Genomic DNA, 12,985 nt, shown 5'->3' with positions numbered 1-12,985 from the left:
TACACATTTCATCCTGGTGTCCCCACAGTCCCTAGCACACTACTTTGCAAATAGTTATTAAGGCATCTTTATTGAATGTGTGAAGCAGAATGACTGAATTTTTCATCTCAACGTTTTGGCATAAAATGCTCTTTTCCTAGTATCATGAAGCTTTTGTCATGTTAAAAATTTACCTCATGTACCCAAAGGCGCTTAATTGTACTTTGGTCTTCTGCACTTTCAGGTCTTGACAAACAAACTCCCTGAATAACACGAGAGAAATCACGGAGGTTGAACAGGTAGTGTGATTTAGCTGGAGTTGGTAAAAGATTCTTCATTGCTTCCTTATACACAATCATAGTGCTCATGACAATTTTGTCAGTCAATTCTGAAAACTCCAGTGGGAAAGCATGGCTATATAACATAAGAAAAAGTATAAGAAAAGCACAGAGTACACTTCATTATTAAAACAAAAATGGAGATACTTGTTTATAGTGATGATATATTATATTTCTTTCTGAGAATCTTTGCTTCCCAAAATAATAGCATCAATAACAATAATAATGATAATATACTTTGTTTCTTTCAAACCTATTTCAGTTTTGTAGTCTTAATTCTGTACTTGTGGCAATCATAGAAAATCAGTAAAGCATGCATTATTTTCATTTTATATAACTTACTCAAGGCCGTTAAAATAGTGAATTGTAGAACTAATAAATAAGAAACAAGATTTTGCCTGATCTTTTAATCAGAGCTTTTCCCAATTATGCAATAAAGACTTCCTTTTATGGTACAGTTATAGCTAATTCCCTGTGATGAAAATCAGTCAGAAGGTAGGTTTGCTTAAAAGAAAGAAAAAAGGAAGAAGGATGATAGGATTTAATGCTGGAGAGATTTTATAGATGATTTTGAGTATTCATCCTAATTTCACAAATGATATTAAAGAACTACCTAAACTTATTCATATCATCGATAGAACTAGGCGTGGAAACGAAGTAAAGCAATTGAGGGAAAGAAAGAGATCAGAGACAGAGACAGAGACAGAAACAGAGACAGAGACAGAGAGACAGAGAAAAAGAAAGAGAAGGAAAGAGAGAGAAAAAAAGAGAAAGAGAAATAAGAGAAAGACTAGTTTTTAAGGACTGACTCTTTATTCCTACTTGTATCCCTACTAGGAGCCAGTGTTGCTTCCTTTTCTTTCTCCATTATATCTGAGTTAATCTGAGAGATGGCCATGGAATTATGGACCACTAAGGCAGCCCAACCTAACATGCATTTTTGTTTAAGGTGTCTTTGGTGATGAATTCTGTGGCACTTATTTTAGAACTCTAGGAAATTGGTTCCATGGGTGTACCCATGAATTTTACAATTCACCATAGGAAGAAATCTACTTACCAAATGTTGAAATGCCAGTTTAAGATTCTAGAGAAAATCGTATACATAGCATCATCATTAAATTCATTAATGGTGACAGTATTAAAATGCCGCAGAAATCGAGGAGTGACTGGGTTTCTCCCACCACCTAAATATTAGAAAGTCTAATGTTAATAATAAAGTGAAACTTCTAAGTGCTCATTTAATTTGTAAGGTTTTACATGATGAAGAAACTTTCCAGATGGTAAAATTTACACAGCATAGACTGAAGCAAAGGGTAAACAGCCATCTAATCAAATTTAGCAGAATTGTCTGGATAACTTTGGACCATGGGGTTGTTTTCACTTTATGAGAATAATTGGCATCTGCAGTTATGTGGACTTTGTCTTAGGTTAGGTTGAAATCTCCAGGGGAAATCAGATCTGACAGACAAATTCAGTGGTTTTGTTTTTCATAGTACATTTACATGCCTAATCCCTGCATTAGAGACCAGAAGCATCAGATTATCCTTTAAACCTGCCAGTGAATATGACATTTAAAATCCAATTTATCTGTATTTATATAGTCAGAAACAGCATAATACTCTCATTTTCCAAACTCTCTATAAAATGAATTTCCTTGAGATTTGATTAAGTAGTTTGCATGGTTAATTAATTTTACTTACCTCTAGGATTATATCATCAAATGTTATAAAGAGAATAAAATATCAAAATGTGAGGCCTTGGCATCTACCTTAGATATTTATAATAAATACATTATATCTTATTGCATATAATGGATACATATTTATTTCACAGACTATTTTAAAATTATATTATATTTTATACACTAGAGAAATTTATTAAAGTAATACTTTGGCAAATCTATTTATAAAGGATTTTTAAAATATCTTAATATATCTTTTGTATAAAGGCAAATTTACAACTATCAGGTTTGTATAAAGAATCATATACTTATATTTTATTTGTACAGCTGATCCATAAGTATCCTGGGAGTTATACTCCAGAAAATATGAAAAAACAAAATCATGTAACTGGAAGAAGATCAATAACTTGAGAGGTCAAAGGGATCTTCCCCATGCCTTTCCTACAACTCCTGCTCCATTTTATAGATGAGGAAATTTAAATTCAAAGATTTGATGTCCCTTGTCCAAGTTGTCACAATCTGTGACAGAGTCAAATTTACTCCAAATTAAATTCTTGTTTCACTGTATTATACTTATTTTGGGTAGTCATGTGTATGGATACCTTATAGAAACACAGCTTGGTGTCTAGCTATATAGAGGACATTTTCTAGATTTGGCTTTATCCTCTTTCTCTTCTCAGAGACAAGATAGGAAGAAAATTTCCTCTTCAGAAAATATAGCTTTAGATGTTGCAGAATGCCGGGACCTCAGCCTGACTATATTATTCTGCTCCAAAGGGACATGGAACAGCATAGAAAAGGAGATGGATGCTTAGAGGGGAAATGATGAAACTGGGAATGTATGTACTCAGCAATACCTTGGCACATACATTCCACCAATTAGATACATATTTGCGTTAACAAGCTTCTATTTGAAAATATGGCTATAGTGAGTGAAGCCCAAATTTACCTATGTAAATATATCTATCATTCACGCTGTTGATCACTTACTTTGAATTACCTTACCCAGATTGACTAATACTTAACTGAGCTTAAAAAAAAAAGGTAAACTGAGCTCTGTGTAATGTTGTTATTTTTATTGGAAAGGAAGAAAACAGAAGGATAATTGTGAAGAATGAGTTGATCCAGGAAAGAGCAGGTTTTAGAGAAGCCACAACAATGAGCTTTGGACAGACTTAGGAGGTAGCATGAGTGCTGGGTGCCTAAAAATGATGGAAGAATATCAGATGGTGGGAAAAAGATAAAGATTATAAAAAGTAACCTTGGTCAACTTTATAATTTTGCCTAGTGATGGCAGCAGAACTCCTGAAAATCATTTACAGATTTCTAATGTCTAGCATATCACATAAATATAAGATATTATGCCATGTAAATTAAAATATTAACCATTTTGGGGAGTAGTGATTGGGAGCTTGTTATGCCACAGTTCTCTTTAACTGTTCTGACTCGGTTTCCCTGCACTAGTTTCCCTTATCTGAGTTTGCTTAATTGTTCTATCTCAAATCCCTTAAACTGTAAAATCCCACTCAGGTCCATTAAGATTGGGAACCATTTGCCCTAAGGTTATAAATTGTTAGCAAGATAAAGAAGAGAGCAGACCTCCTGACACTTCCCTGTCCTCAAGAATTTACAATATCCCTCAAGACCTCACTGATATCTTTATCTCTGTGTATTTAGACATCCTGTCTCTGGGTTTTTAGGATTTATGGTCTCCCCCCATCCTGACAGAAGTTTTCCAGCGCTTCTTGCCCCTTCTTTGTTTCTGGAGGGTATTTAGGAAATTGGGTTTCTCCTATTCAGGGCTGGAGGCTGGCTACTGGCTATGACAGTCTCCTCCAGCCCTGGGAGCAACATGGTTTCCTTGGTCCCAGTATATCTTTATCTCTGTCTGACTGGATAATTTGAGACGAGAGTCCTGTCCAGTCAATTATACTCTCCAAATAATAAAATATTGAAAACTCTTTAAGATCTCTCCTGCCTCAGTTTCTCCAGCATTACAAGCTGAAGGGTAATAACAGATGAAAAAGAAAAAAGAGCACCAGTGAAGCATTAAAAAATATTTTAAACTACATGATAGAAATTCACAGTCTCAGATATAATTCTTTTATATTGTCTTTTGGATAGTGAAATGTTAGTGTTATAATTTAATTTATAATAATAATTATTATTATCAATTAATTAGTAAAAAATAAACAATAACTTAATAAAGTTATAATTTAAAAATTAAAGATTATATATATGTACATACTTATATAGAGGTAGGCAGGAATGCTCATATATGACTAATGTACAAATGAATCAGTGAAATTCCAATCTGTTCAATGTGGGAAGAGGGGCAGATTGGGGGAAAACAGGATATGATGTTTTTTGCAAATTCAGAGAAAACTTACCTGGAGGTCCCATAGCACACATGATTTGAGCATCCACTAGTTTAATCATGGAACAGTCTTTCAGATCATACCAGTTCCAGTGATCTAACCACTGGCGAAGTAATTCAACTGGTGGTTGAGCACCATATACTTCCCGAGCTGGCATGTTTACATCATCTACAAAGACAATCTAAAAATTATAATTAGAATTATGAGAATCTTAGATTATACTCCAAATTTCAGAATTAATGTGCTATTTGTAGACAATTATTTCTCTTTTTTTTGAGGCACATGAAATATGCCATTCCTCTACTCAAAAACCTTCAGTGAATCTCTATTAATTGTGGGATGAAACAATTATTTTTAACTTGGCATTTAAATTGACCAAAACCTGCCATCATAATCTTGTTTTATAGTATTCCTTTTCATACATTCTCTAATTCATTCAAATTCGACTTTTAGCTTCCCCAAACAGCCCTTCTCCCTGCCTCTACCTATTCATACAAGTTGCCCAACTCCACTTCTTCATTGCCTTCCACCTCTTGCCTCATCTGTACTTCTAAGAATCCTTTTATTTCAACCCTGATTTCAGTATTCATTTATATACTGCAGGCTTTTCCCCCATTGTGTTAATGTTCCTTTCTTCCTTAGCATTATTCTTATTTGCATATGTGTTAGGTACTCCAGATAGAATGAATGGAAACTCTTTGAGGGTAAATATAGCTTCATTGTTGTGCTGGGATTTCCATAACCTAGCACAGTGCCTCCCTAATAAAAATAGCTACTTAGGATCATAAGATCAATGATTTAGAGTTGCAAGTTACCTCAATGCCTTCTAGTCCAATCTCATCATTTTACAGATGAAGAAACTGATGTTCAAAGGGATTAGGGGTTTGCCCAAGGTTATTACAGGAATATTAAGTAGAGATGAGATTTGAACCTAAGTACTGTGCTCTAAACCAGTTCCCTTTCCACTGTATTATGTTGCTTCTAAGAAACTCATTTAAAAATAAAGAGGAAAAAAGTGAAGCTCTACAAATATTCCTATTTGTAAATCTTTCATTCCTGACTGCTTCAAATCTTTCTCTCTCTCAAAAGCCCACCTATACTTCATTATCACACTTAAAGCAGATGAAGAAGCCTACCATTTCATGGGGGAAAGCTGGAATAACTCTCTTAACCCTCCTTCTCAATACATAGAATTTCTCAATGTCTCCACTTTTTCTCTCTGCCAATCCTATCTCGGAGGATAAAGGATCCCTATTCCTTCTAAAGACCAAGCCCTTTTGTCTGTCCTTTCCTTCCTTTTCTAGCACCTCACTCCATTAATTATCATGTCTCTCTCATGATTTTTTTATTTTTCTTGCTCCAGTGACAGCTTTTCATCAGCCTATAGAGTTACATTCGTTTCTTTTCAATCCTAAAAAAAGCTTTCCACCCCATCTGTCACTGTCATATATTTAGAAATGGAGACTATACCTAATGTTCTCAATGCCTCTCTACCCAGTTTTCAACCATTTGCTGTCTGATGTCCATCCCAACTACTCTGGTGAAACTATTTTCTCAAAAATAATGAAGAGATAGAAAGATGGACACACACACACACACACACACACACAGAAACTCTATTAAGTTACAATGTATTTGGTACTTTGCCAAGCTTATATCATCATTGAATCTAGTTGGTTTTTCTGAATCTTCATCCTCCTTGACCTATATCTAGCTTTTGACACTACTGACTGCTAGGGACTGTTTAATAAAATGGATGAAGCTGCCTAATGTGTCAAACTGATGCTTGTGCTTATTTGATAGGAATTTCTACAAGAAAGCAGACTAACAGGCTGAATCTTGTCTTGCATGCATTTTCAGTGTCAGTCAGGACAAGAGATATATAAACCTGGCCACAGGATGATTTCAGGACTTTGAGCCCTATATAAGTCACTGGATTTGTGTACAGAGGTCTTGACAATCAACATAAAATGCATATTTCAGCTAAAGCCCTAGGCATTCCTCCCCTGAAGAAATTATGGGATTTATTAGAAAAAAAAAAAAAGGAACAAAACAATTGTTAGGAGAATGATAGCTGTAAACAGGGGGAAGATAAGGGGAGATTCAGGAACAAGTGGGAGGGATGTAAAAGGTCATATGAGATTTCTATTCAATGAAGTAGTTTGTATTATGTCTATTTTATACAAGACACAGCAGAGGAAAGGCCAAGTTTAAAATATGACTTTAATGGCTGCTCTGACTACTCTTCTTTGACAGAATGTCTTCTCCCGTGGCTTCACAGATGCCACGCTCTCCTGGTTCCTTTTTTTCTTTTTCTTTTGTTGACTCTTCTTTCTCTCTCCAGATCCTAAATGTTAATATTCTACAAAGTTTTTCTTTGGCCTTCTTCTTTCTATATATTTCCCCCCTTAGCAACTTAAATTTCCCACAGAGCCACCTCTATGAATGATTCCCAAATTTTTATTTTCAGCTAGCACTAGAAATTTCAAGAAAGTATAGTCCATGTTTTATCTAAATATTTCTTTCCCTCAGTACCAAGCATACGTCTATACAAAGTAGGTATTTAATAAGTGTTTGATAAATGAATATTAAATCAAACTTTAAGTGGAAAAAAGAACATTTCTGTTTATGAATAGGTTCTATAGCTAGAACTAGATGCCTGTCACAGAGTAGTTAACAATGTTAGCTAAATTATATCAATTTCTATTACACAAGGGTCTTGGTAATATGAGAAAAAATCATTCTTACCAATTGGGTTTTATTATCTTGTGATTTAAAACAAGTTAAAGAAATCTATAAGAAGAATAAACAAGCAGTCATTTATAGAAAAAAAATCTATTTGTTTTACTGAAGAGAAGCAAGTGGGCTTCCTAAGTGGATGAAGTCAAATAAATAATAAAGATAATTATACAGATAATTGTGTTAAATATTTTACTCTTGATGAAGGGACAATTTTTTTTTTGTTGAACTATGTTATTTTTATGTATGTATTTTAATTCTTAATTATGATAGATATCTCAATATTCAACCTTAAGTTTTAAATGCATCAAATAGGTGGTTAATTCTGATTTTTTACTACAAAATAAATACAGAGAAATTAACTTGATCACTTAAATATGAATTAGATGGTGTTTTTTTTAATTCTATCTTAAAGATTAAATCTAATTAACTATTCAATAATTTAACTAACTGATCAATAAGGTTAACCTCAAAATTGACCATGTATAAGATTCTGAGGTTCAAAAGCAGAGATTTTTTTTTTCAGATTTTTACAAATAAAAGAAGTACTCAATCCAGTTATTGTAATCCATTCCCAATATAAACTAACTTCATTTATTGAATCATAGTATAAATTAAACTTTCCTGCTACCTATTAAGGTATCCTAAAATCCAAGGTAGATTTTGAACAAGCAATCATAATATTGCATATAAGAAGAATATCTAGCATTTATATAACACTTAATATATGCCAGATATCGTGGGAAGTGTTTTGCAAATATCTCATCTGATCCTCACAATAACCTTTGTTCATTTTACTCTTTGGGAACCTAAATAAACCAAACCAAATAAGATATTATTCTTAGCTACTTTCCATAGAACACTGTGCCCAATAGTCTGTTTCCTTAAACTCTTTTCAAGAATCTTGCAAGAAGGGTAGCTAGATGCTCAGTGGATAGAGCCCTGACCCTGAAATCAGAAGGACCTGAATTCAAAATTGGTCTCAAATACTTAACACTTAGAGTTGTGTTACCCTGGGCAAGTTATTTAACTCTAATTGCCCTGTCCCATCCCCGGACTCCAAAGAATCTTGGAAGAATCCACAAATTAGCTTAAACCCAGCTATAATGTGGTCTCATACATGAACAGTACTAAAGCTGAATGTACAATACACAGGAAAAATGATCACAAAAATAGCCACAGGATTTAGAGCTGCTCAGAACCATACAGACCATATAGTCCATACAGGACCATACTCTTTACTTCTCTTCCCTTATTTTACAGATAAGAAATCCTTTATCAAGATCTATGTAAGATGTAAAAAAATCACAGACTAGGTATTGTAAAAAAGAAAATTCATTCTGTGGAATTTAATGAAATTGTGTATGACATATGATATAATGAATAAAAAATGAGTCAAAATGGGAAAATACAAATGAGCTTAGATGGGTCATTTTATTCAGATGATAATGAGACAGTTCTGATGCTTCAATGGCCAGTGAATCAGTAATCTAGCATTTATTAAGCATTTATTCTGTACCAGGCACTGAGATAAGTGCCGGAGATACGAGATAAAAAATCACTTTAAAAAAATCACATATTTGAATAGAGGAAACAACACAAATATCTAAGTATGCATGTATACATACAAACATACATACATATGCTTATATATTACATCAGGTGTAATGAATCCATATATATGTTCATGTGTGTATATATATATATACACATATGCATGTATATGTAGACATACATATATAATATATGAAGGTAATCTGAAAGGAGAAGGAATTATGCAAGCAAAGTAAGCAAATGAAAATAAGGGGACACAAAAGGGAATTAGAAAATTAATTGTATTTTAATTAGAACAGATACACTCTTTTTTTTTTTTTTTTTTTTTTTTTTTTGTGAAGCAATTGAGGTTAAGTGATTGATTTGCTGGGCACAAAAAAGACACTTAAGTGTCTGAGGTCGGATTTGAACTCAGGTAACTGACTCCAGGACTGGTGTTCTATCCACTGAGCTAGCTGCTCCCAGATACATTTTCTATTGACAAATAATCCTAATCATCATAATAATTTCCATTATCATAATTTTCCGATCAGTGCAATTTTTTTTATCATTTTTCTCATTAAAAACAAAATATAAGATACAAAACCTGTGTAGAATAGTCCTTTAAAACTTGTTCTGATGATAAATGAGTATACAAAGAGTAATTTAATAATGTGCAGGTAGGAAAAGGAATTCATTACCATTTTCTTGCCCAGAGGAGGACCAAAAACTCCCTTTCGCCTTTTGTCTAACTTTGACATGATAATGTTCTGAGTTTGAGCTGCAGTAGTCTGTGCTGAGAAGTTAATTAGCAGAGGTTTATAGATGTCTTTGTTCAGCTTATTTAAAAGAAAATTCTGTAAAAGGAAAAAATATATATTATGTTTATAATTTATAAATTTAAGCATTTTCAAACAAGATTAAATATCATTACCATGGCCTGAAATTCAACTGATAAGAGATTTCATAATGACTTTTAGCAAGATTTAATTATATTATAAATTATGTGGTAATAAATTGAATTCTAAAATGTTGACCTTAAATTGGATATTCTTTTAAAAAAATAAAATTCAAACATACAGATCCAATTCTTTAGGAATTAAGTTACATCACCTATAGATTATGCTGATATGTGTACATATGTGTGTGTGCGTATATATATATATATATATATATATATGGATATTTTTGTAAGCAACAAGCTCATTTTTACTTTACTATAAATACTTATAAGTTTAAAATATTTATAACCTCAACACTTTCATAAAAATTCAGAAGATACATGAAAATTAGCCTAAAATGGCAGAGTAAAAACTACTGACTCCCTGGACTTCTCTACCTTCCAGTTCCCTTTTGTGTGTTCTCCTGTTGGAATGTAAACTCCTGGATGAAGTAAGGTTCTTTCTCTTTGTTTTCCTTTGTAATTCCAGTGCTTAGTACAGTTCTTGGAACACATTAAGCACTTAATAAATGCTTCATCTTTTTCTAATAAAAGATTACCGGTTATTTGTAGACTGCTTTAACAGATGTGTGTTGGGAAATCAGTTTGTTCAGGGCTAAACAATTCAGTAATTCTCTTTTGCAATGGAAAAAAAAGTGGTTTAATAATTTGCACTTGTGAAATACAATTTTTGTAATTGGCAATGAACTATGTTTGGTTTACGTTATTCCAAGAAGAATGATTTCTAAAAGCAGAATACCTCTGAGTAAAATGTGGTAAAGAGAAGGCCTACACACATAAAATAAAGTGACAAATTTTGAGGAGACTTTTTAAAAATTCAAGTTAACACTAAATATTTTTAACTGAAATATTTAAATAATGTTAATTGAACAAAATAAGGGAAAGATAGAGAATGGATTTGAGTTATCCTTTGCAAATATGATAATTTTTATAAATAGCTAAAATTCTTTAAATGCTTTGAATATATATTTTTAATTTTTATTCTAAACTTAAAACAATCAGAATAGGCATATATGTGTGTATGCATACATATACATACACACATATGTATATAAGTACATATATATAAATGATGTGTATGTCATTTATAATCGAGTTTTTTTTTTTTTTTTTTAAGAATATAAGAAGAAAAACCTATAGCTTCAAGACTGCCTGCTTATTTGGTCTAATATCTAACATTTTTTCTGTTCTCTTTATATATATAAAAAAATTCCTTTCTTTTCTTTGGTTTTAATTTTACTATCCTTTCCCTGTCTTTCTTTGCCCTTTCACTTCAATCCCAACTCTTCATTAGAGAAAACAATAGGAAAAACAAAGCCAAAAATATTATATAATTCATATAATCTACCCAATCACTTAAATGTTCTACGTGAATACTTTTCACATTTGAAAAACACCTCAAACATTATATTAATAAAAGTAAAAAAGTCTACTTGTCAGTTAGTTAATAAAAAAAATTTAAGAGCCTACTATGGGCTAAGTGGGCCAGCGAGATGGCATAGTAGATAGAACTCCAGACCTGGCATCAGGAAGTCTCACCTTCCTGAGTTCAGATCTGGTCTCAGACACTTACTAGCTGTATGACCTAAGGCAGTTTTCTCATGATCTGGAGAAAGAAATGTCAATATTTATTTTCAAACCACTTCGCTATCTTTGCCAAGAAAACTCTGAATGGAGTCTCAAAAAGTCAGACATGACTGAAAAACACATGTTAAGCAATATGATAAGCAGTGAGGCTGCAAAGAAAAGCATAAGGCAGTCCTTAAGGAGCTCACAGTAGAAGGGAGATAATAGGCAAATAACTATGTAAATAAGCTAAAAACAGAATAAAAGGATAATCATCAAGAGAAGATAGGAACTAAGAATTAAGAGAGGATTCCTTTAATGTATTACTGCTAAATTTATTTTTTTTAATGACTGATTTATATTTTGTTTCTGTTTGCTTTCCATAATACAATAGTATTCTCTCAAATATTATTTCTAGCCTTTAAACAAATCTGAAATAGCTATAGTATGATTAGTTTTACAGTTAACTAAAGACATTTCCCTCCCCCCCCCCCAGGCAATTGTGGTTAAGTGACTTGCCCAGGGTCACACAGCTAGGAAGTATTAAGTGTCTAAGGTTATATTTGAACTCAGGTCCTCCTGGCTTCAGGGATGGTGCTTTATCCACTGCACCACTAGCTGCCCCCAACAATATTCTTTTTCTCTTTTTTCCTCCTTTTCTTTATTTCTTTTTTATTAGTTTTTTCTTCTTCTTTTGTATTTAAGTTTTAGGTAAATAAAATTTTTAAAATTATTGATCTTTAACTGGCATAAATATAATTTATATTTCATCATATTATGTCCTGCCGTCTCATATTGTATGCATTATGTCATACACACACACACACACACACACACATACACACGAAACAGACTAGGAATCAAAATAATAAACAACAATATTTGAGAACACAGTAGAATGTGTTTAAAATATTATTAAAACATTCCATAATGAAGTTTGAACTTAAGTGAACTTAAAATTCAGGTCTAAGAGATTTATTTTAAGTAGCATGATTCTATAAGTATCCTGCTGATCTTCTCTCAGGATATGTGTTTAGTTATAGTTAAATAAAGAGGCAGTATCCAAATAACATACAGTACTTAATTTATATGTATTTCAAATATAGCTTTTCCCAGTGATCACAGCACTAAAAAGTTATTTGAAGCCTATTTATTTGGCCACTAAACAGGAATGCCTTTATTTATTTAGGGAAATTAATTTAACGGTCAAATAAAAGGACTTCTCTTACTGAAAACGGAACAATGAAGAAGTATAGCAGATTGGTACCTTTTTTTACAATTTAACAAATTAGAAAATTTCCTAAAGCACTAAGAGATTAACTATCTTGCCTATGCTGAGAGAGTTAATATATGTCTGAGTTGGAATCTGAAGCCAGATCTTTCTAGCTTTCAGATCAACTTTGTTGATCCTCTCTATAACATAGAGACTCCCAGATTTTGAATTTTTTATTTTTTATTAGTATTATTATTCCTGAATACATTATAATTAGCACATGACACTGTCCTCAAACTCCCATGTTCAAAAACTTTCATTTGCTCCACACAACCCCTAAAAGCCATCATCCCATATCTTTCATGTTATTTGTGGCCTAACTGCTTGTAAAGACTATAATATGTGCTGCTATTTCCTTTTCTCTCATTCTCTTCACTTGGCTTCCAAATTCATCATCAAACAGAAACTTCTTTCTCCAAATTTACCAGTGATCTCTTAATTGCTAAATCAAATGACCTTTTCTCAGGTCCCATTATTCTTGACTTCTCTATATAGTCTAACAATGATGATAACTCTGTTCTCCTTGATCCTCTCCTT

At 32.5% G+C, this 12,985-nt stretch overlaps 1 protein-coding gene across 1 annotated transcript in view; it reads right to left on the bottom strand.

Moving 5' to 3' along the window:
• Positions 1–12,985, bottom strand: part of DNAH7 (dynein axonemal heavy chain 7) — a 280,267-nt gene that overhangs the window by 117,011 nt on the left and 150,271 nt on the right. Inside the window, exons 36-39 of the mRNA XM_031960292.1 lie at positions 9,350–9,505; positions 4,389–4,557; positions 1,375–1,501; positions 174–393 (exon numbers count right to left, since the gene is read on the bottom strand). Of these exons, the coding sequence (XP_031816152.1) occupies positions 174–393; positions 1,375–1,501; positions 4,389–4,557; positions 9,350–9,505 (672 nt within the window). The remainder of the gene's footprint in view (positions 1–173; positions 394–1,374; positions 1,502–4,388; positions 4,558–9,349; positions 9,506–12,985) is intronic.

Source organism: Sarcophilus harrisii, chromosome 3, assembly GCF_902635505.1.
Source record: "Sarcophilus harrisii chromosome 3, mSarHar1.11, whole genome shotgun sequence".
NCBI classification, from domain to species: domain Eukaryota; kingdom Metazoa; phylum Chordata; class Mammalia; order Dasyuromorphia; family Dasyuridae; genus Sarcophilus; species Sarcophilus harrisii.
Note: the sequence above shows the minus strand (reverse complement) of the source record. Positions and strands in the feature narration are given on the sequence as shown.